Genomic DNA, 25,831 nt, shown 5'->3' on the forward strand with positions numbered 1-25,831 from the left:
AGACCACTGTTAAAATGGCTCTTGACCTGGTCTCCCTACATCTCTTCTTGTCCCTTATCTATTCCTATATTATACTTATGATGGTGTGTCAAAAGTGAAAATTTGACAATATTGTTTCCCTTCAATGGTTTTTCAGTGCCCTTAAGAAAGAGATCAAAATTAATCATGTGGCCCCTGTGTCTCACAAAAGTCCTCTGAACTCAAACAATACTATCTTTTCTCACTTCTCCAAATATGCACCATGCTTCTTCTCCTGCCGTGGGCCTGTGCAGACACCTAGAATGTGCTTCCCTTCTCATCTTTGTCTATGTTCCACGGGTACTCTAAAACTCAACTCAAAATACCCTGGATTACCAAGATACAAAAAAAGGCCAACTTCTTGTAATAAAGAATGAACTCCTTTCAAATAAATTTATGGTCTTTTATAAAGCTGATTTGTTAACAAAATGCAAACATTTTAAGTAATGTCCAATTACTCACAAGTAGCAGAAACTCTTTTAAAATAAAGACAAGAAATTTTCTAATAAGGAATCATGAAACAGAAAATCTATGAGAGAAAGTGATGGGTACCTTCTGGTGAGGCCGGAGCCAGGAAGTAGAAATCTGTGTGCCCCGATGGCTATACTCTGCCATTGGGTCAAAGGAGTTGTCACATAGGCTTCATCCTCTGCACAAAGGCTCTTTGTAACTCTCTATTCTGTGGAATCTGGCTACTCTAGTCTGAAAGCCGCACCCTGGCTCTAGTACTAGAAACTAGGTGACTAGATTCCCAGTATCCTGGTTTCCCATTACAGGAGGAGAGTGTCTGATTGGATCAGCTCAATCAGGTTCCCTGACGTGTCCAATCACATCCAGGAAGTGGAGTCATCAGGAATAAGCTTGGCCATTATGTCAGGGCTGAGGCAATTCTCAAAGAAGTAAAGAAGGTCAGATAATGGGCTTGGTAGACACCCCAAAGGATCTACTTCAAATAAACACAAGAACCATAATCGTAGTAATAATAAATACATTTAAACATTATCATGTCAATTAGGGGGATATATATATATATATAATGCCCCTGCAGGGTGCACAATGGTATAGTGAACTTGTGGTGCCCATTAAATAGTAAATCTGTCTTCAAGGAGCAAATGTGTGATATGCAAGAAAAAAATGAGTCATCAGTTAATTGTAGAACATATCGAATAAATTAATGCACTGCATATTTCCATATAATACTTGGTGATTGCCTTTGATGTGTGTCGTGCTTTCATGGATTTATTAATTAGGAAGTTGCTTTGAGAGATGAGTCAGGTATTGTGCTAAAGATCAGAAACTTAGTGACTGTAATAAGGAAGACTTCCTGCAGGAGGCCGATTTTGAGCTGTGTTTGAAGTGCCAAATGCTTTAACAACTGGCATACTGTGATCTGCATGAATAACAAATAATTAATACAAAGCAAAGCAAATCTGATTGGAGGAAAATACAGTTTGGCTTTTCCTTACATAAAATTTATCTGGCAACTGGTAAACCATCAGGACTTTCTTCAAGCCACTTTCTCAGGTATTCTTGAAGGCTTACCTAGAGTGGCCACTGTAAAGATTGGTTGATGGCTCAGATATTTGTTAAATTTCAATAAGGCTTGGAAACTTAGATGTTATTCGCTGTAGCTGCCAATCAAGTACCTGCGTGAAAGCAAGACAAACATCGCAATAAATGCTAAGCACTCCAGTGTTCAGTGACTCTGGCAGGATGCAGTGCAGGCTTTATGAATGTGTGAGAGTGAATATACAGAAGCTTGGGAAAAGGTCATTGGTATTTTTAGAGCAATAAATCAAGTATAGAAAGATTTGCGTTTTGGCTATATAACGTACAGGGCTGGATTAGAGGGATAGAATACTTTGAAGTAATATTTCTCTGCTGACTTGTTTTATTAGCTTCCTTTAAACATGTTACATTATTGCTTATAGAATTTCATTTACTCGGATTGGCAGCTTGATAAATACGTCTATTGGCGATGATTTGGATTGCTCTGGGCATTAATATTATTAAAACCTGTCACAAGGAAATGTCTGAAAGATGACTTACTGTAAAGATTACAGCATGAAATAAATCATCCTGTGGTATTTGTTACCATTTATGGCCTCTTGGAGCTGAGTCAATCCCTTTTTATGTTGCATTATTTTTCAAGTTTTTATAGCCTTACATTATATATTGCTGTCAGGAATGAACAGATGGGGTGTCGAACATGAGCTTTCTGAATAATTCCCACCCTCCAGTTATTTGTATGAGGGACAAGTGCAAAACTGCGTTCTCGAGCAAAAAAGAGAGAGAAAGAGGTGGAGAAGCTGCTGTTGAGGAAAAGGGATCCCTTTTGTCAGATAGTTTAGGCCAATTCCACCAGCTGGTTGGAATCCCTGACTGGCATTCACCCTGTTTGGGTTTCAAACAAGAGCTGAGGTGGCTGTATCTGGCTCCCGCAAGCCAACAAATGCCATTTTCAAAAGCATTTTCTCGGAGTGCCTCTTGCTGGGACACTTCCACATTTGGAGATGAATGTATCATATTCTCTTCCTAAAAAGCTGGGAAATTTGAAAACTACCCACAAAAATAGTAGAACAAGAAGAAAGATATATTGAAAAAATTTAATATTCTTCAAATGAGTGACAAATGTGCAAGCATCCCTTAGAGGTGCACAAAGGATTTTGTGAAAGTCCCTGAATTTCCTGTAATCTGAATGGTTTAGAATCAACATAAAAGGAATAAAAGGAGCCCCATTAAGGTTTTGAGGCCTCTTGTGGAAGAGGCAAGAACAGAAGTCTCCAAGGCCTGTATACGTTGAACCCAAGTGTGCCCTTGGGAGTCTTTAGCTCTTCTCTCTTTCCTCTGATGGGGCCAGATAGCTGCTTAATTATCCCATGAGTCCCACTGCAGAGTCTTTCCTCTGCCACCATTGGAAGAGGAAAGAAAACTGACCCACTAAAAAGCCAGGCAGGTGAAGTGTGTGTGAATTTTCCTCACCTTCCCTAGCCACCACTACATTCATTCTGAGCAATTCTATAAAGTACCAGCACACAATAGACACAGAGTCTGATGACTGGCATCCCAAGTCATTGCTTATCATCTTAGGACTTTGAGTGAGTCACTTAATTTTATTTGCATCACCATAAATTATGAATCAAGAATATTTTTTCTGCTTACTTCATGGTGTTGCTGTGAAATGTCAAATCATAACAAAAGACAGACACATATACACACACTTTTAAGTTTACCGGCTTCTATATCTTTCAAGGTAGGTGTTTTAATCACCAGTTGCAACCATACTTTTGCCTTCTCTCCTTATTAAGGCTGCATCTTGATTTTATCACTGTCTCTACTCATCTCCTCATCCCCAGGTCCTTTAAAATCAAGCCCTCTGTCCACCATCTCTTAAAGTTGTTACTAGGAGTGATTTGTAGACAAATAATCCGAACTTTAGCAGCCCCTCCCCAAACCAGACCCGTTCTCTCGTACTGTACCTCTGAACTATCTTGTCCTCTGTCTCTTCTTTGTTATCTTCCCAAGGAACTTCCATATTAGTTTCTTTTTGTTTATTTGTCACATTTGCATGATGATGCCATCTGGATACACCCATATAAATGTTGACATTCACCAGTCACACCTGAAAGACACAGCACTAAGGAGGATTGCTTTATTCTAGGCAAAGTTCACAGCTTTCATTTGAGATCTCACTCTCCAGCAGCACAGAAAGTCTTCTGTCTTTAACCCAGGGAAAGAGTACCAAAGGGTGAATTTCAGATAATTGATGAGTTGATAAAGACAGCCAACAATTTATACAGAATAGAATTTTTGCATCCCTGTAAGAAATGCTACCCTCCACCTACCTGCCTTTCTCCCATTGACCCCCACAAAATAACATTTGTATAAGCTTCATCCCCAGCCAAACCAACTGGCACTGCTGAGCTTCCACAGTATAACTGAAACATAAATTTGTATATCTTAAATCTTCCATCTATCTATAAATTATGCGGTTTTATTTTTCTCTTTCTTCTTCTCTCCCTCCTCCCTTCCCTCCTTTTCCCTATTCCTCCCTTCTTTTCTTCTTTCCTTATTGTTTAAATGTTTACTTTTGCTTCTGCCGAGATGTATTGAGTCATTAGATCTTAGCCTTTTGCCATAGCTTGAACCCTCCATATAATAACTGATTTCTCCTCATTGTGGTTTGCCTTTTCTGGAGAGAAAAGATTCCCTGATAATAATTACCAATTTCTTTCTCTGGCCAATTCCAAGTTAATACCTCATACAGAATTTACAAATCCTTCTCTTTCTTGTTTTCATTCTCATTTAAAAAGTTATCATAAATCCACTGAAGCCATTAAGCTATTTATTAAACTATCTTAAAGGAATGTGTGTGTGTGTGCGTGTGTACACACGTGCACGCTGTGTTGTGTTGTATTGGATGTGGGGTCAGGAAGAGATGCAGTATGACCCAGAGTAACCTGACATAATAAAGTTTCATAGTAATATCTAATTACTGCTACTCACCTCTTTATTATTAATTCCATAATTCCAGCACATAAAATAACTTAATCATTTCAGAATTTGCATGACTAATGGAGTCAGTTCTGGTAGAATAAGGATAAGTTCCATAATTAGGTTTTGCCGGGAACTTGTGCAAACCAGTCTATTTATAATTTGGTCAGCTCCTGATTTTTAATGAGGGCACTAAGAGTGACTGAAGCCTCTGGCAGCATTCACTTTATATTTTAATTACCCACAGTAATTCTGACAATTACACACATGTCATAAATCACATCATAATGACCCATGAAGAAAGTATATTTAATTACTAAAAGGGGAATTCTCAGATTAAACAGGTATATGGGATGTGCTGAGATGTGAACCATATTTGAAAACTGAGCTGCCTAATCTGTGACATGGAAGAACCAGCCTCTGAAGCATGCATTACAGAGAAGGAAAGCCAATGCCAAATTTCCAGTTTTAGCTACAACACGTAAAAAGCTTTGACGTCATCAGTCCTGTCCCTACAACAAGAAAAACCTCAACAAACTGAAAATTAAAGACTTTTCTTTACCCATCAGAGAACTGAGGTTGCAGGGCAAATCATCACTCTGAAATCTAGAGAGTCAGAGCCAAGGTCCAGTTACCTGGGAAAGGAGCCACTGAAGCCATAAACTTACAGGAACACTTAAATGGTAATTTTATTGAGTTACTGCAGGTTGAGTGTAGACTAGGTGTAGAGTGAGAAACTCCTGGGGGCTACAAGCTTAGAGAGACTGCCATACTTTGGGGAGTTTTACCTTTAGGAACTCTACCCAGTTCTCGCGGTGAAGAGCCAAGAAAAATTCCCTCAGTAACTCTGGCAGAGGGAGGGGAAGAGTACAGTGAATTACACTCAGGGACTTCTCCATAACGAAGGCCTACACTGCAGGGGTAAAAAAAAAAAGCTTTACTAATGTCATAGGTGTAGGAATGGCATTTTTCCGACTTTAGCACATTCTAGCCTTCCTGTCTTACCCGAGCAGAGCATGGTGCAGCTAAGATACCTTTATGAAGATCACAACCCCAAGATGAAAGCCCCACTTAAAAACACAAAATTACATAATCTTTTTTCCCACCCTTAATTACCAAACCAACAGGGCTCCAGTATGACGAGAGTAAATTATAGCTAAAAGAGCCTCAGGTGCAGACTATTCAAGAAAGAGTTCTTAGAGAAACAATAAAGGAGACAAAATCAAGGACACTAGAACAATTTGAAACCTGTGGAAACTATAGCTACAGCAAACATTAAACACATAAAACCTCACACTACAGATAAATTTACCTTAGTTCCTATCAATCTAATACATCATATCTCATTGTAAAAAAAAAAAAATTACAAAGTATGCCAGAAGGCAAGAAGAAACATAATCTGAAGAGAAAAAGCAAGTATTAGAACAAGACTTAGATATGATACCAATTTGGAATTATCAGACAGGGAATTTAAAATGACTATGCTTAATATTTTAAGGGCTCCAATGGAAAAGGTGGACAACAGGGAAGAACAAATGGGTAATGTAAGCGGAGAGACGAAAACTCTAAAAAAGAATCAGAAATACTAGAAATAAAAAATACTGTAACAAAATTAAAATGCCTTGATAGGCTCACCTGTAGATTGGATAGAATGGAAGAGAGTTTGAAGTTATACAGCAGAAATTTCCCAAACTGATATGAAAAAAGAAAAAAAGAAGAAAACAAAAAATACCGAAGAAATATGGGACAATTTCAAAATGTGAAACCTATGCACAATTGGTATTTGGGGAGATGAAAGAATGGAACAGAAAAAAATATTTGAAGTAATACTGGCCGAGAGTTTTTCAAAATTAATGACAGCAAATCACAGATCCAGAAGCCCAAGAATACCAAGTATGATAAATACCAAAATAACTGCAACTATGTATATTATATTCAAACAGCTAAAAAACAAACAAACAAACAGAGAAAATTGTAAAAGATGCCAGAGAGGGTTGGGGGAAACACTCTACAAATGAAGGAACAACGATAAGAATTACAGTAGTCTTTTTGTCAGAAACCATGATAAAAAAGAGAGTAGAGTGAAATGTTTAAACTATTGAAAGAAAAAAACAAAAAACAAAAAATCACCAACTTAAAATTTTATATGCAGTGAAATTTTCTTCAAAAGTGAATGAAAATAAAGACTTTCTTAGAAAAACAAAAACTTACGGGAATTTATTACCATCAGACCTGCCCTGCAACCAATGTCAAAGCAAGGTAAGGTCTTCTTAGGAAGAAGCAAAATGATATAGGTTAGAATTTCAGATCTGCGTAAAGAAAAGAAGAGCATGAAAGAAGGAATAAATGAAGATAAAATAACATCTTTTATTTTCCTTCTTCTTAATTGATCTAAAATATAATTGTTTAGTAATAATAAAATTGTATTATGTAATTATAGTATATAGGTACATGAAATGAATAATAGCGGTGTTACAAGAGATGGGAAGGAGGAACTAGGAACACTATTGTAAGCTACCAGCACTAAACATGAAGCAGTATAATGTTATTTGAAGATGGATTTAGATTAATTAAAAATGTATTTTTCAAATTTGAAAGCAATTCCTAATTTTTTTTTAAAAAAAAAAAGGAGTACAAGTAATATGCTGAGGAGATAAAATAGAAGTATATAAAATGCTCAATTAAAACCAGAGAAGTCAGAAAAAAAAGGGTGGAAGATGAGCAAGTACAAAAAATAACAAACAGGTGGTAGACAATCCAACTACATCAGTAGAAAATTCAACTACATCAGTAATCACTTTTAATAAGAATGATATAAATAAAATAAAAAAAGGTATTGTCAGAGTAGATAAACAAAATCCAACTATATGCCATCTATAAGAAATCCACTACAAAATTAAAAAATATAAAAAATAAACAGATAGAGAAAGATAAACCACGCTAACACTGATTAAAAAGAAAGCTTGAGTAACTATATTAATTTTAGTCATGGATAAAGAGAGATATTACATAATGATAAAGAGGTCAATTCTTCAATGAGCTATAACCATCCTAACTAAATGTATATATACCAAAAAACAGAACATCAAAATACATGGAGCAACAAATATTAGAACTGAAAAGAGAAATAGACAAATTTACTCTTAAAAGTGGAGACTTCGTGATCCCTTATGCAGTGATTAATCAGTTAGCAGTTTATTATTAAGGATACAGTTGATCTGAACAGCATTAACAATCAATTCGATCTGATTGATATTTATAGAATACTTCAACAACAGCAAAATGCACATTCTTAAGTGCACAAAATATACTATAATCTGGGCCATAGAATATACATTAAAAAAAAAATTGAAAAAATCAAAATCATATAAAGTATGTCCTCATAACAAAATGGAATTAAACTAGAAATCAATAACAAAAAGTGATCTGGGAAATCTCTCCAAATGTGGAAATAAACAACTTCCAAAAACATATAGGTCAAAGAAGAAGTCTAAAGAGAAATTTAAAAACGTTTTGAACTAAAGAAAAATAAAAATACAAATAATTAACATTAGGAGGGTGAGGCAAAAGCGGGCCAAAAGGGAAATTAATGACATTAAATGCATATAATAGAAAAGAGAAAACCAGAGAAAGAAAAAAATTTAAGCCTGAAGCAAGAAAAAGTAGTAAAATTAAAGGATAAATCCATTAAAATGAAAATAGGAAAACAAAAGAGAAAATCAACAAAACCCAAAGGTAGTTCTTTGAAAATTTCAATTAGATTTGCAAACTTATAGGCACACTAAAAAACAAACAAACAAATGAACAACAACAGGGTTCATAATTACTGATTACATAGACATTAAAAGGATAATACAGAATTCTATGAACTCTGTACAAAGAATTTGATAATTTAGATGACATGGAACAATTCCTTGAAAGACGCAAAGTACCAAAATTCATACAAAGAGAAGTAAATAAATTGAATGGGCTAATTTATTTACTTATTAAATAAATTGATCCAGTTAATAAAATCCCTCACCTTCCTTACCCCGTAAAAAGCACAAAGCCTAGGTTTCAATAGTGAATTCTACCATTTAAGATATGATACCAATTCTCCTCAATCTCTTTCAAAAAATAGAAGCAGAGTATATTCTTTCTAACTCAAGGCCAGCATTCCCCTAATACCCAAACCAGATACACATACTATAAGAAAGGAAAACTATAAGCCAATATCTCACAGGAACATAATGCAAAAATTCAACAAAACTAAGGCAATTGAAATGGAACAATGTATAAAAAACAATTATGCACGACAACTATATAGGATTTACTCTAGCTATGCAAAACAAAGCTGGTTCAACATTTAAAATCAATCAATGTAATTATATCAACAGACTAAAGTAGAAAACTCATATGATCATTTCAATTGATGCAAAATACAACACTCATAATAAAAAAATCATCTCAGCAAACTAGGAAAAGAATAACAAAAAACCTACAAGTAAAGTATACTTAATGGTCAGAAACTGAATATTTCCCCTTTAAGATCAAGGACATACCTTCTCATCGCTCCTATTTAACAACATACTGGATGTACTAGCAAGTCCAAAGTCTGGGCTTCCTCAGAGACAGTCTCTTGACTGCTTTTTTCCTGTCTATGGGCCATACTTCCTTTGTCTTTGTGTCCCATAATTTCTTATTGAAAGCCACATATTTTTAATAATTTATAATATAATGTGGCAACACTGGAAGTTATTCTCCTCCCTTGTCCCAGAGTTTGCTGTTATTGTTCCTGCTATTTGTTTAGTAACTTTCCTGGATTACTTCTCTAAAGTCAGTATTCTTTGTGCTGCGTTGACATTGAAACCTCTACTCACTCAGCTTTGTGTTTAGCTAATACTTGCACTGAGACCTCCTTAAATGTTTTAAATTAATAAGTCTCCCTGCCTTTGCTAAGGGACTCTGTGTGCATTTTGGGAATGCCTTCAATATTCTAGTAGTTTACATTTCCGCCTTAGCCTTCACTTCCTGCTTGTGCAGAGTCTCAAGGTCAGCCAGAGGTAAGGAATTAGAAATGTCTCAGGTCTTTCCTCTGTTTTTTTCCTAGATTCCTAGAATGAAAAAGTCAAGGTTTTTCAAAGTTCTCAAAGGACTTCTCATTCTCTAGCTTTTTCATTTAATGATTTTAGTTAGCCTCTCATTTGCCACACTGCTACCATTGCCTGAAATATCTGGAATTTTAAGCAATTGCAGCTCATCATTTTTGGAAAATTCCCCTGGGGAAACAGCTATTCCCATTGAGAAAACTCTGAGTCAGGTCAAATAAAGACATGACTTTTGATTGAGTATCTCCAGAGAGCTGCCATAAAACTGAAATAATGACATTTTCTGTGAATAGGGGGAGCTCAAATCCATTTTTCCCTTTTCAGTGGCTGCTAGACTGCCAGTTTTCATTGCTACTGTCATTATTAGTCTGTTGAATTTCAAAGTTACTAGAGAGCTAAGGAAAGAGAGGTGGAAATAAGGCAAGTTAAAAAGCCATAAAACTTATTTACCAGAATTCTGCCGTTTTTCTTCAATTAAACACTCTTTGGATTCTTTAAGCTTTTGATTACTTTCTACAGTTCTGAAAAAGTTGAGTTTGAGAATTTTTGTCAGTATTCTCATTATTTAATGAAAGTGTAGATTTTTGGAAGTCTTTACAGCCATTCTGGAAGTACTTTTCTCCAAGGCTACTTTTTCTAGTTTGTTTTTCACCTCGCTATTAAAATTTCAATGATCCCCTAAGCTGATATAAAACTATTTCTTTACGGAAACTCCATTCTTTTACTATAATTTGCCACTTTTGATCTCAAATCAGAAGGCCAAATGTTAGAATTATAGATAATGCATGTAAAAATGTACAATTAACGATGCCACAGGAACCATGTGATATCTTTGGTCTGTGCAAGTGTTATTTTAAAATGATGTCAAGGTATGTTCTAGATCAGGGACCAGGAAATTATGGCCTGAATGCCAAATCCAGCCTACCACTTGTTAATGTATAACTAGCAATGGCAAAGCCATCTGTTTAATTTGCAACGACAGTGTAGCAGTGCTGAAAGAATGCAATATACATTGACATTATCAGATTAGGCACTTATCTTAGCTTGCAGTAAAGCACTCATTTTAAATTTAAAAAAGCTATTTTATCACAACAGAATTTGCAACCAAAATTTGCTTATGAATAGCTCATTTGGTAGCTAAACAAGGGAAATCATTTACCAATAGTGAGTCAATTAAATTGTGTTTGATTGTAGCAGCCAAGATGTGTGTTCAGAGAAAATAAAGTTGTTTAAGACTCTTAACCTTGTTGCAAAAACAGTTGTTTGAAAAGTTGACATTGGGAGCAATATCAATAGTCCATTAAAAAATAGGACAAATGATTTTGAGTGGTTTCCCCTGGCTCCTTATGAGGGTACAAATGTTACTGATACTGTCGAGGTGTTTACTCAAGGAGCTAATGCTGACTTTGAAGCAACTGAAAAAATGAGCTCTTCTAAACAGTCTACATGGCACAACTACCTGTGAAAGTATATTCAAAAATGTTGAGAAATCACATATTCAGTACAACCTGAAGAAGAATCTACTAAGATGTATTACAACTGATAGTGGTAAAAATATATGTAAAGCAGAAAAAAAATTCTTATTAGACAAATTTAAAAAACTTGTGAAATTCAAGGTATGTAAAGACTGGTTATTCATTGTGTTATTCATCAGCAGATACTTTATGGAAAATAGTTGAATTTATGATGGGTTTTTTGGCCAATAGTGTCAATGGCAAATTTCATTTGCTCTTGTGGATTTCATCATTGTTAGTTCTGTGAATTTTTGTCAGAAATAGCAGCTGAATATCCTGACTTGCCCAAACACAAAGCAGTTCAAGAGCTTAGCAGTGATAAAGATTTATTATGATTTTTTGAGCTCTGAGTCAAGACTGACATTTTTCTGAATGAAAACTGCCCTCAGTCACTATTATTGAACACTAAATGGCTTTAAAACAGTATTCACTGCACATTTGATCATTTTTTAATGAAATCAACATAAAATTAAGACAAAAGAGTTTGTATATGAAACTTATTCTTTGAAAAAGTCATTATGATGACAATTATTGTTCTTTCAATCACAAATATTGTCATGCTTCATTATATACTTCCCATGATGTCAAAAGTTAAAACAAAAAGTGAGATAATCATTTCCACACAAATTTACGGTAGATATATTTTCTGATTTCAGTTCCAGAGTGTTTTTGTTTTTTGACCTTGATAATGTGTGTGTGTGTGTGTGTCCGTGTGTGTGTGTGTGGTGGTGGTGGTGATTTTTAAATTATAAGAAAGTTCCCTGAAAGTTTGGAGAATCATATTCATATTCTCATGTTATCTCTCTCCCTCTCTCTCTGTCTCCCTCTCTCCTATAAATGGCTATAACTAAACAAGACATATTGGAAAGGCAAAAAATGACTTCCAGAATTTCCTTCTGGAGCTTAAGTAGTAAGGGCAAGAGGTGAAGTGTTCAGATGGTTTTATGATGCAACAGGCCTCAGCTTCAGAAAATTCAGGTATGAATGTCATCTATATGGTCACACATAAGAAAAGGACTTGATGTGCTGCAGAAATTTAATTTCAAATTAGAGGTGAATGGAACAGTTCTGTTTCCTTTTGTTCTGATTCCTCCTTAATACAAAGAGCTAAACTATGAGAACATCTAAGTAAGAGCACACATGATCTTCCTGCCTTATTAAGGCTGTCTTACCCTGGGACTCCTATCTCCTATTAAAAAACCTGACTCTTACCTTTCATTTCTAACAACAGCCCTACTTTAATCACTTCTTCTTGTTCAAGAACACTAACCACAACCCTTTCCCTCCCACCAGAGACCCCTAAATCTAACTTTTCACCTTTAATCACGGCACACTACTTTTTAAAAAATAGAGAGAGAGAGACATCATAGACATGCATAGAGCAGAAGGAGGGCTCTGTGTCATGAGTGATCCCACGTGGCCACCATCTCCACTATCTCCATTGCTGCTTGACAGGTCACTAGTGCTAAGTAAAATGTTATAATACTCAGGATGCCTTTATTCAACAGGCTTCCTTCCAGTGATGGCTTCCAGATGTGAGGAAATTTTAAAAGTCTGTGGCCCTCAACACATCATTAGGTCCTTCCAATGTTTCCAAAACTCTGTAATCATCAGTACATTAATAATTTGTCTCCATTTTAACATTTAGCCAGAGGTATTTCAGAGAAATTAAGGAATGTGGATAAGAAGGCTTCACAAATAACTTCCTATTTCTAAGGGAGAAAAATCTAATAGTATTCACATACCCTGGAATTATTTTTATTTTCTCTGCACAGTTTGTACCTTTCAATTTGACATCCCTTCCTCTCTTCACACACACACATGCAGACGAGCACACGTGCACACTCACACCATTAAAATGTTAATGGATGCTATTTCTTCCAGTCCTAATTTCTTTTGAGGAGTTATTGTTAGTAATTGCCCAGGCCAAGCTTCTCACCCCCTTGCATAGGGAAAACACTTTTGTCATGCTAATCTCTGACCCAGGCTTAATCCCATAAAACTTTAGAAACTATATCAGTACAATGAAAAATGAGCTAGTTTTCAGGTATTTCAAATTTCTACTTTCCAGCCCTATGTCCCTTTAAAAAAGTAAAAGAAAACTCTTTTGCTTGAAATTTGCATTTGTTTCAGTAATGTGTTTTTGAAGTAGAAAATATCAGAGTAACTAATTTAATTTTTAGTTCCTAGTTTACTGAACACAGAAGACTATATCCCAAACTGTCTGTGGAAGGAAAATGTTTTTCATTTAGGTCAACCTCTGTGTTTACTATGTCATTTGATCTTTAGAAAGCTATAGGTGGTGTGGGAAAGAACACCTAGAAATACAACTTCATGCTGTAAAGACTGGCTGAGGAAATTGTTCCCAATTAGATATGAAGCTTGCCCCTAAGCCCCAGGCTCTTCTGCCCAGGGTGCAAACTCCAGCCTTTATTAAAAGGTACCTGCTGCTAAGGGTCATGCCTCATTTGTCCTCACATTGTAGGAAATCTCAAATGCAATATCCATAAAATATAAAGGGGTTTAAATGAAGGTCCATCTGGGGAATGGGTGAGGAAGAGGGAAGTTTTTTTTAATCTTTCTCCTTGATCCTTTGTCTGGTAACAATTTAAGTTCTGAGATACCTACATGCATGTTTGCACAGAAAACATTGCAAAATCGGTCAGTTTATACTCTGAAATAAAGCAAAACTTAGCAGAGATGCTTAAATGTGAGCTCAGATGTGGGTTTATCTATTAGAATCACCAACCTATTCTTGTCTTCACTTGGGCTGGGGCCACTCGGACCTTGGGTCTAACTTCTAAGCAAGAGATGGAAAAAATTGTCTTTGTATAGACTTTAAATTGTAAACATTGAAAATAGAGGCCATGGATTTGGTGGACTCCATCTGCAAAGCAGCATTTAAAGGCAAACGGAACATTCTGTTAACAGCTGATTTAGTTTACCTCAGAATGCAGTTTGCATTCTCCTATGTAAACTGAATAAGGTGACACTGAATACAATGATATCCTAAATTTTAATACATTCCCTTTTTAAAATATCATTTACAGACTTTTTAAAAAATCACACTTATAGTCTTTGCTATTAAAGTTTATAATTGCACAATGATTTCGTGATGACTTTATATACGCAAAGAATCAGGAAACAGGAAACAGAGGGTGAAAGATATAATTCACAAGAAACTGCTTGTCTTAAATCATACAGGGCTCTGGCCACCCAACTGTTTTTTCTTCCACTGAATATCCGTCAAACTCATCTATAGACATAGAGGTGCAGACATAGAGTTTTCTGAGCACACCATGGAAGGTATTCTGGGCATAGTGTTTCAGGTGTTTTATATTTCCTTCCCCTTTCTTCTTCCCTCCATAAGAGCTTTTCATATTAGCATGGAAAAGTATCCCCATTCTGACAGTGGAATGATCAGTTCTGAAAGTCTCCTGTCCTGGGACATCTCAGTCCCAAGCAAACCAGAACAGACAGTCACCCTAGTTGCCCCATAATGGGTTCCCCTCCTTTCCTAAGTTTTTTTCACATGGCACCCAAGAGGCCATGGTGCTTTAGACATAGCCAGCCTGCTGTCAATGTACCTCATATCCCAAGAGATTTCATGGCAGGCTTTTTCTCACTTTACCTAAAGGAGTCTCAGCAAGTATATCTGGTCAAGCTGGAGGAAGGCACAGAGCCTGGTGCACACTTTCTGTTTCTAATGGAAAAGTAAGTGATCAAAGAGGCCTTGCCAACAGGGAAGGTGTATTGTGCTCTCTGCCTTCCTGAGATATTCTAAGAACATTTCTCAGAGTTCCCCGGAGCCTTTAACCACTTGTTCAAACACCAGTTCTTAGGGAATGGACTGTAAAAATTATCCATGTTTTTAAAACTTAAGATTCCCTCCAAGGTAAAAATAATGCCTTGTAATGAATAAATGGTAACCAGGTAAAACCCAGAAAAATATAATTGAGATGTGGCCATAAAGGCTCATATTCTGATATTCGACTATTGCATGTGTGTAGGTATGTAGGGTTGTACATGTATGTGTGTAAGATTGAGGGTGGGCAGGAAGGAGAGAAAGAATAGTATAGGTTAGAATGGGAAGCATTAATTATACAACTTACCCTCACATTTCCAAATTTTAGGTGATTTTCTCTTTCTCAGTTCACAAAATCTGGTTGTCGGAATGGACAATAAATGAGTATTTTCAGGTCAAGTATGGACCAAATAGCCTTGCTACCATATACAAAGTCATTTGAGAGAAGACAGTTGTAACCTGCAAGATACAAAATCCTTAGTATCGGTAAAGGCATCCTGGGACTAAGCATTTTTCCTCTGTTTTTGGTGGGAACTAGATCACTACCTTAAGGAGGCTGTTGCAATAGATCTCCCCAAAGACTGAATCAAGGAGGGCACTGAAACTCCTGGACACACTGACACATTCCTCCCTTTCTCCCCATCCCTTGGCCAAGGGATTTGTCCTTCTTCCCATGCTAAGACTTTATGAATTTTTTTTATTTTTATTTAACTCAAGTCTTGAGCAAAACATATATTGTTCTTCATCCAGGTCAGAAAACTCCTAAGAATTTATAAGCTGCCTATGGAGTTTTAAGGGTGTTTTAAATGATTTTGCTGGGATTTGCTAATCTATCCGAAAGTGGTATCGACAAAATTAAAAAAAAAAAAGAAGAAACCAAAAGTGCCTTTTGAATTTTCTAATAGATATTATGAACAGTAGAGGATCGCCTCTATTGGTAAATCTTCAAAAATAATCTGTCAAGTCTGAACTCTGAGGAAATGACGACCTGGCACTGAAACCTACGCTGCCTTCTCAAATAGAAGTTTTTCTGTATGTCTTAATCTCTCTCTCTCCTCATGTGCCACCATTGGAAACCAAAGACACATTTTCCTTCATTTATATTTCCCTTTCAGTGGTAGAATTCATACAGGATAAGTTGCTATGGACATGGCAGAATAAAAATTCTCTTTGGAATAGTTTCAGAAAGCAGAGAGGAAAGAGCCTGCCCTTTTTAACTGGGAAGTGTTCAAGCATGTGCTCACAAGACATTGGCTTCATACATATGAAATCAGCCTGAAGAAAGGCAGCCATCACCAAAGAAAACTGGAGCCTTTATTCACATGCTGCTCTCCATATCTACAAGTAGATTGGCTGCAAAAGCTGTTCATACCCCGCATATTTGACTTACCAACTTCCAAAGGTGGATGGATGTCAGAGTCGTGGCTTTGAGAACATTTCAAGGTTCAGTGCTTCCTGGATGGTCCCAGGTGGAATTACCACACTTTATTTCTACCATTAGAAGTCTGTCTTGTGACCAGTGAACCAACCCACTTTTATCCCAAATATATCCTGCTGAGAGCCCTCTCAGATTACTCTCACCATGTTTCTCTCTAGGCTCTCTTACACGGAAATCTCCATCACCCAAGAAGCTTCTATCTGTGGTCAAGATGTGGCTTTTTTCTTTGTCTTGAATGAATGGCCTGGCTACCTTTTTCTCTGATAGCATCAGCCTTTATGTTATAATCCTTGTTTTCAAGTTCTAAGACTGCTAATGCCGCACATTCTCGTAGATAATATATTAGTCTCTTTAGGAAGGTATATTTCTGTTAGGATTATGCCATTTGCAAGGCATAAGGCAGAAGAGATCTTTAAGGGATGGTGAACTAAAATGCATCAGGTTTTGCTTTGGCAAGGACACCAGATGGATGCCTCTATGATGAAGTGGGTCTCCTCCAGCCTTTTCTTTTATGCCGGTCTCCAACAGGTGTTTTCTCTAAAGCATATCTGTTTTCCATAACATCAGAATAAAGAAAGAAATGAATGAAGAATGAAGAAAGCTGTCTGTGACAGTTTGTGTATATAGATCATGCTTTTATTATGATAGAAAACTGTATAGTGAATGATTTGCTATTCTGGGTCCAGTTAAAATGTTCTTGGGAGAAAATCATCTTTCGTTAGCCAAAAGCGCATCTAATTTTCAGACCAAGAACTCTTCATTCGTTATTTGTTGGGGGTGTGGAGGTGAGGAGGAGGAGAAGTGGGGAAAAGCTGAAGAAAGTGACCAGAAGAAAAGCAGTAGCAGGTGTTGTAGACCTGAGTGCTGAGGGCAGAGAGCAGAAAGTCACCTCCCTAAAAGTAACTTGGTACATTATATCAATATCTGAGGGAAGGTGTCTAGGAAAACTACACATGGAAAGGAAAGAAGGTTCTATGAATGAGTAAGAGTCAGTTCTCCAAATCCTGACAAAATCAAAACCAGACTTGAGTCTTAGGTGTGTTCCTTTTAACAAGCTTGGCATAAAGCCATCACCATGGTCCTGTCTAGTACCATTAAGAAAGCCTGTGTAGCTCTTAGGATTCTGGATTGGAGCTCATGACTTACAGATATTTAAACCACCAAAAGTCATGTTAATTTGAATGAACAAAGTAACCCATTTCAGTCAAGCTGACCGTGAGGCTAAGATGACATCTTCTGGCTAGGTATATGACTAGAATCCATTAAGTTTATAAGTAGATCTTAAATGAAGAGAAAAATAAGGATTGCACATAGGCATTGGCTGATCATTAGAAATTAGCCTCTCTACTTTTCCAAAACCCTCTCCAATGCCCCATCTTCCCACCCTAGGTTCTGTGTCTAGGCCCTCTCTCTATCACTTTAAGTCTGACACTTCAATTTCAGTTTAAGTAAGTTCCTTGTCTGAAAAAAATTGTGACTTAAGATAGCTGTTGTGCTGAAACTAACCTTTTAAGAAAGAGAAAAAAATTGTTTGTCATTGGAGTCTGAGTCTTTGGACCAGGTATTGAATAACAAGCTATATTAATTCACAGGGGAAAACCCCTAACCCTTCAGCACAGAGAGCAGTAGGTTGTATTTCTCCTGGGTTGTATAGTAAAATCTCACAAGAGAATGCTTTCATAAGGTACTGATTATCAGGGCTGAACCTATAATGTGACATAGTACTGTATGTCCCAAAAGACATTTCAAGGGATAGTAAAAGATGTTTTTTTTAATTAGTAAATAAAATAAGTAAGTATACAAGTAAATCGTAAAAGTTGTTGTGGTCAAATAAGTATATGAAATACTGGACTATATAAATTTTAAACGATTTCTGTTTTTTGTAAGGCTTTTTAGAATCTTCATATGCTAAAGTGTACTGTGAATCTCAAAAAGGGTGTACTTTTCTTAAAATTTATTTGACTACAGAAAACATTTCCTTAGTACCTCTCTAATTACATGTTTTTAAGAAAAGGCATTTATGTTAAGATAGGATGGACTTAAGCTGTGGTAACAACCATGAATTTCAGTGGCTTACCCAACAAAGGTATATTTCTTCTTCATGTTTCATGTGTAACACAGGTCAAGGAGGTCAGGGCATGCTCCTCCACATAGTCACTCATGTTCTCAGGATGGTTATCTCTACAGCAGGTTAGAAGAGAGCCTGAAGAATTGCATGGAGCCTTGGCAGTAGGGCAGTGATTACTTCTCCCATTTCATTGGCCAGAACAAGTCATGTGGCTCCACCTAGTTGTCTTTATGCTAAGGAAAGAAAGAATTAGACATTGCAAGTACCAGTAATCTCAACTTCAGCATTATGTTGAAACACCAGCTTTGACTTTTATCTATAAAATAAAGGGTGTTCTTTAAAGTCTCTGGCAGAGACAGAAATGTTAACAATATTTCAATTGCTTCTCACATTCCTCAGCCTCCTTAAAGTCAGTAGGATCCATATGACTAGCTCTGGCCAATGAAATGTGAGCAACAATGATATATGTCACGTTGGGCGAAGGCACTTAAAAGCCCAGGCTTAATTCTCTAGTCTCTTTCTCTTCCCTTGCTTTAATGATGGAGGAGGAGGAGTATTCTCTATGTGTGGCCTTAAGATGGTAGAGCCTCTGTCCTTCTAAAAGACAGACTGAGTGGCTGTGTGGAGCAGAGACAGCTGTTTACCTGAGCAAAATATATAGTGTTGGTGAGAAATAACTTGTGTTGTCTTAAGACCCCGAATGTTTAATATGTCTTCAACTATGATACAGTCTGGATATTCAGTGTTCTTCAGACATGAGTCTTTGTCCTGGAGTCTCATTCTCCTGTGTTATTCTTCGTTTTGGGCTCAAGGCTCTAATGAATTTGACATCTTGGCTTTGTTGCACCAGAGCCACAAATGTTCTCATGCTAACTCTCCATTCTTACTACTTAGGTCTTTTCTCTCTGAAGATGCCGACTGTTTTGATAGCAGTGGCATGTTTCACTGGTGTAAAGCAACCCCTTTGGACAACGTGATTCTGGTAGGTGATCTTGCATCAACTCTCAAATAAAATAAAAGTTTCTCTAAGGATAAATAATGTCCTTCCAGTAGTCATAGGGACCTGCATTTTCTCTTTGTAAACTATGAATTTTGGAGGAAAAACACATACCTCACCAGCCAGATGAATCGTTTGCAAGGTAACAAATGTGGCATTTGACAAAGACTATTTGGGTAACATATTGGGATTTAAAAAAAATTAGATCAGATTCTTCCACTACTTCTTTTCCTTCCTTTAACAATTTAGCTGAGTCAGTTATTCAGAATAATATTCTCCTGAAACTTTGTTGTTTTGCTAGCAAATCTAATTAATTTAAATGTACCAGGGAAACCTACTATTTACAAGAACTCTGTAGTCTTTCCTCTTTTTTTAAGCCAATAAACATTTTCCTAATTTACCAGTTTTAAATTTTGGATTTTCTAAATAGGAGTTTTTCTTAAAGCTGACTGTATTTATACTAAACACATCAGCCAAGAATGTATCTCTTAGATGCCTGCCCCTTACAACATGGTAAATACTTATAGGTACTAGAATCCTGTCCCGGCTTCTGTCCTCTCAAGAAGATAACTAACTCAGCTCACTGAAATGTGAGCAACTAAGATATAAAAAACCTAGTATCCTAATCCAGGCTCTGATGCCTGCTTTTTGGTTCCCCATCTATTCTCATTTTTCAGAGTTAGAAACTCAAGTATAATCTCGGTGGTTTGCCTTGTAAGCAGTAGTTGGTAAATTTAACTAATAAAAGTGATTGCTTGCATGTTGCATGAACACAATATAGTTTTTTAACTATGACTAATTGACAATTATGGATTTTTTCTTGCTTTCCCAAAGTTGTTCAGTTCACCTTTTTTTGTTATACACACACACATGCCCCAAATCCTTGTGCCTTACTCAGTCAGTACCAATGTCCTGACAGAATATGTTTCAATTTTTGTAAAAGCATGATCAATCATTTGATCAGAAGCACAAAATTGTCAGAGCTGTCATATCAACTAGAAGACTATTAGGGTTTCTGAAACTCATCATGTTAACAATTATGGCTTATTCTAAACTAAGCAAGATAAAACATCCGTTGAGCAGGCAGCCACACATGTTTTCAGTGGGAGGGAAATCTTTAGAAAGGTTGGGAAGTTGGTTGCAGATAGAGGCATCCAAGGGACCAAGAAATGGAAATAGCAGATGTTTTATTATACCATATTTGCTACGCATGCAGACAGGTGTCTATGATAAATATCTCCTCTATAACACCCGATGTGGATATAGTTCAGAACACCAATTGAGAATTTTGATAAGTGTAAGACTTCTAGTTTACGAAATACTAAGGGTTTTGAAACTTGTGACCCTAGAGGATTATTGTCCAGATTGCAAAATTCAGGGAGGCTTCAAACTTAGTTTAGTTTGCAGAAGGGTCAAGTGGAAGTGGCTGATTTCATTTACTTTGAACAAATAGTCCATCCTCCTCTTCCCCACTTGGAAGACAGTTCTGTGCCAGTTTCTTGGACAAATTGCCTCTCTAGCTGTACCCATTAATGTACTCTGCTATGTATCTTGTTCTTAATTGTTTAGTTTTACTCAGAAGAGTAATTGTTGGACTTCGGGCATGTTGCATTAAATACCGTTAGAGGCTTCATTATTCAAGTTAAAACTAATCGGATTAGCTAGAGACGATTACTAAATAGATTTGGTTAAGATTCATATCACTCTCTAGGAAGGCTCTCCAGACAAGTAGCTTTATTTCCCCTCACAGGGCGATTCCCTTCGGAAAGAGAGTATTTCTCAGTATATGCTAATTTGACAAACTCTAATTGTTGAGATGTCAGATGTTACTTATTTATCCTGTTAGATTTCATCAGGCCTTGTTTCACAGAAGCTTGTCATTTAGCCCAGCTAAGGACTGACATAAGGGAGAATGATACATCCATTTGAAATACTCTGAGTCTTCGTGTGCTCACTAATTAAGAATAAACGCACTCATACATGATGTGCTTTTAAATACATGTAACTTGTTCCCTACCAGCTTCCAAGAGTCCTCCTCTGAAAATCTAGAAATTCAGTAAGATTCAGATTTGATTAATAGTTATCGAACAATAGTTAATGAGTTGAATACTGTACTTTCAATATATTATTTAGTTTCTAGAACAGAATTAACTTCTATTTATTTTAAACAATTTAAACTTAAAGAAGTTGAGAGTCAGAGAAATCAACTACTTTGTCATAGTCATACAGCATATGGCAAAACCAGAATACAAAACCAGGTCTTCTGACTCCAAGTCCAGTGCTCTCTCTACTCCATCCCAGCTTTGTGCAAGGAGGCAGTGACTCAGTCATTGAATGAAATCTGACAAAGGCTTAAAATAAACTTTCTTTAGAAATATTTCTTTTTAAAAAGTTACATTTATTGTTTTTAAATGTCTCTATAAACATGAAAGAAACCTAATCTAAATATTCATCATATATATTATTTTGTTTTCAACTTAGAGATACACAGGCGATGTTAACAATTGGCAACACTGATAACAGTATGAGAAATATTTGAATGTTTAGGATCAAATGGAATTATTATAATCTTCTCATTTCTTTTGTGCACTTTAGATAATGAATTTCCTCAAGTCTGGAAAGAGTCTAATGAACCAGTTTAATTTTTGTAAAAACATGATCAATCATTTGATCAGAAGCACAAAATTGTCAGAGCTGTCATATCAACTAGAAGACTGTTACAGTTGCTGAAACTTACCATATTAGCAGTTATGTCTTACTCTAAACTAAGCAAAATAGTTATTAAATATAAATATTAGGTTGAACCATGTGAAATTGCCAATATTCAACCATTTGTGACTCATCAAAAGGTAATTTCATATGGTTCAAACTAACATGTATTTTTGTATGTGTGAAAATCTGCTGAAAACTGCAACATGTTTTGCAACATGTTCGTAATTTTCAGGGCTCACTAGGAGACAAGTTTAGCAATAGAGTTTAGAATGTTTTAGTTTGTCACTGACTCTTACTGTAAGTACTTACGAGGCTACAAACATAATGAAAATAAGAGATTATCTCCATTTGGGTCAGTGATTTCACACCTTGAGGAATGATAATGATTTGAGTTTTAATCGATACACTCCGGGCTAATAATGAAATAAGGAACTCCACAAAAAGATCAAAAGTATAATTGCCCTACGATTTATAAGTTCCATTTTTTATGAAAAGTTTGCAAAATTCTGTTATCCTTATAAAAGTACTCCTGTGGATGTACCTAGAAGGGTTGGATTGAGGGGAAGGAGCCTTTTTTGAGGAACTCTCACCTCATTTCTAAAAATGACCAAATTCTGGCCTGCTTATGCTTAGAAACGATCTGACAAGTCAAAACATGAGTTTCGGAACCATGTTGTAGCATGTATCTTCGGAGATGCCCAGTCAACACTGATGGGGCTTCGGAATTTCGTAATGCCCTTGAGAGCTAGCAACTATACCCGGCAGGAGCTGAAGGACATTGTGTTCATTGGGTCTCTGGATTACCTGCGGAGAGAATGGCGATTTCTCCGAAATTTTCCCCAGATATACATTCTGCCTGTAAGTATCACATATGGGGTAGTGAATATCTATAACAATAATAACACAAATAATACTAGCACTAGTAATAGTAATAAATAATAGCTTGCAGTTATATAGTGTTTCCTGGTACCAGAAACTGTTCTTTGCATTTTACATATAGAAACTCATTTACTCTTCAAAATACTCCGATGGGGTAGATTTTAAAGATCTTGAAATTTGGGCATGGAATAACTAATCTGTCCAAGTTTACACAGCAAGTAAGTAACAAGACTAGGATTTAAATCCAGACATTATGCTCAAGAGCCACCATGTTTTATGTTTTATGTTTATAATGATGTTTTATGGTCTTACATAAATAAGAATTTCTCTGTATTTCTGAACCTGATTCTGACTTAATGGTAAACCTAAGCTGATACTAGACAGCTTCTGTACTCTAACTTTCTCATCTTTTCTGAAGACACATCTTTTGTGGAACACATAATGCCACACATCCTTGATAGATGTATGAGAAAGAGGAATTAGGTTTATGTTTCTGAGAAATGGATCCATTATGCATATGTGGCATTGTAGTTGCAATTGTATTTGCTCTAAATCTTCATAGGTCTGTATCCCATCATATGTTACCATTTCTCTGGATAAAAAAAAAAAAAACTATTATGTGCAGTAGGAAATGCACTAAAGCATTTGAGTTTTCTTGAAAGAATGCTGGAATTATGTGTAGAATACTTTCAAACTTCAGAAATGGTCCTCTCAAGAAGCAAATTTCATTTGCTTTCTTAAAAAGTCACCTTAGTGTTCCCCTCATGATTCCCTTATTTTAGTTGAAAGAAAGAAAGAAAATTACCAGACGTCTCTAGATCCAGCTAATGTTGGGCATTACCGACATTATTTGAGTCTAAGCTACCTGAATGCAGGGCCAGATCTTTCCCTTTTTTTCCATCAAAGGAAAGAAGCAACCACCATTTTGCTAGTTAATCTAGAGAGTGCAAGTGGGGCCCACTACAAGTGAGATTGTGAGGATACAAAATTTGCCCTTGGATCCATAACTTCCCCTTTGTCTGATTCCCCCCACCCCCGCCCATTGTTTCCCTTCCTCTGCTTCTCTACTCTAAGTTGAGTAATCTAAATGGATTTAGGCTCCCTCTCTCCACTTTCCTTTGTCTCATCCAGACTTGCTCTCAGGACAGAGTTTGTGAAACATATTCACACCAAGTATATTAGTGATTGATGAGGCGAAATATGTCAGAAATCAGGTAACTAAGTCTTAAAACCAAGTCAGTGGATGCTGGAGAGGCTTTGGCTCAAAAGTCGCATCTCCAGCAAAGAGTCACCACCATGAGTTGTGATATAAAATCCTTCCATTTGAGAAGTCCCTCCTCTACCCGGTTTCCTCTCATTAGGGATCTGCACTCTATTCTGGAGACCTCCGTGCAGTCAACATAGAGGAATGTTCCATGTGTGCTGTATTATCCCCCCCATCCAAGACATCAAGCAGCCAGACACTGGTAGACACAGAGACCATCATGACCACCCTCAACCTAGGATCACTGAGGATAAGCTGCACTGCCCGGACACCCTCAGAGTCAGGTAAGAATAACACTCTGCCAGGAAAAGCCTAGGGAGAATGGAATAAGGAAAGAGAATTAATTCTTCTCTGATGTATTTTACTCATGGGGAGGAGGAGAGCTTGGGCTAGATGTCCTCTAAGGTCCCTTTCAACTCTGAGAATTCTATAATAGAAGTGTTGGACAGTTTAGTCCTTGAGAATCTTAAGTCTACTGAAAAATGATGTCCATCTTCTAAATGGAATGCATGAAACACTTTTTCCATTTTAAGTAAAATCACAGAATTATAAGTGATAATGTTGTTACTAATCAAATATTAGTGAACATATCCTTTGGTATATTACTATAATTGGTAACGGGTATTATCAAGCAAATTCTCTTTGGATCTTATATAAGTTCAAGTTATTAGTTTTAGCTTCATGGTTGAGAGAATAAAGTATAATTCTCTTTAACTCATCAAGATGCTTTCAATATGTGAATTTTAGGAGATGATCTCTAAAGTTCTTTTCAACTTCTATACACTAAAAATGTCACATTTCAGCTTCAGATTGGAAAGAGAGGGAGAGAAGCATGGCTCTCCTTATAATGGAGATTGTATTGTTTCCTCCTCCATATTCCTTTCAGTGCCTAGCACAGTTAACAGTCACTTAGTAGGTGCTTAACACATATTTATTGAATTGAAACAAATGAACCAGTGATCTGGACTCTTGAGTAGCATCACACACCTCCTGTATTCAAACGTGCTTGACATGAATTCCCACCATAAAATTGTGTGTTCATTCTACCCCCACATGGGAAAAGGCTTACATGTTAGTCTGTTTCTAAAACTTGACAACTAGCCACTCAGCCTAATATGAAAGCACTACTACTGAAGAATTTTCTGTATCTAAAGCAAACTTTCAATTCAAGAAATCAAAGTAAACCATGGCTGGAGTCCCCTGGGGAATGTTGATCCTCTTCGCCAAGATCAGGTGCTCAGCCATCCACTTTGCACAGAGCTTGGAGAGGTCAGATGTCATAGGCATTGCAAGGCTTTCATGATTATGGATATGGATAAAAATATTCATGGGTTAAGTTGGGAAACTAAAAGAATTCTGACTCCTAAGCACTGTTGCTAGGTGGGAAAACATAAAGTTCTTGGGACAAAGGAGTAAACGATAATCTAGTCTAATCTGTGGTAGGTGAACTGAGCTAGCTATGTGACACACCCTCACTAAGCAATCAAACTCCACTCAGAATCCAGGGTTTCAGATTCTTTTGCAAAGCAGAACTAATAGCAAAGCACTTCATGAA

The 25,831-nt window shown here is 36.5% G+C and overlaps 1 protein-coding gene across 1 annotated transcript in view; it reads left to right on the forward strand.

Moving 5' to 3' along the window:
* Positions 1-25,831, forward strand: part of KCNU1 (potassium calcium-activated channel subfamily U member 1) — a 108,056-nt gene that overhangs the window by 61,069 nt on the left and 21,156 nt on the right. Inside the window, exons 21-23 of the mRNA XM_039853756.1 lie at positions 19,319-19,406; positions 22,767-22,991; positions 24,374-24,560. Of these exons, the coding sequence (XP_039709690.1) occupies positions 19,319-19,406; positions 22,767-22,991; positions 24,374-24,560 (500 nt within the window). The remainder of the gene's footprint in view (positions 1-19,318; positions 19,407-22,766; positions 22,992-24,373; positions 24,561-25,831) is intronic.

This window comes from Pteropus medius, unplaced genomic scaffold (assembly GCF_902729225.1).
Source record: "Pteropus medius unplaced genomic scaffold, Ma_sr-lr_union100, whole genome shotgun sequence".
Taxonomy (NCBI): domain Eukaryota; kingdom Metazoa; phylum Chordata; class Mammalia; order Chiroptera; family Pteropodidae; genus Pteropus; species Pteropus medius.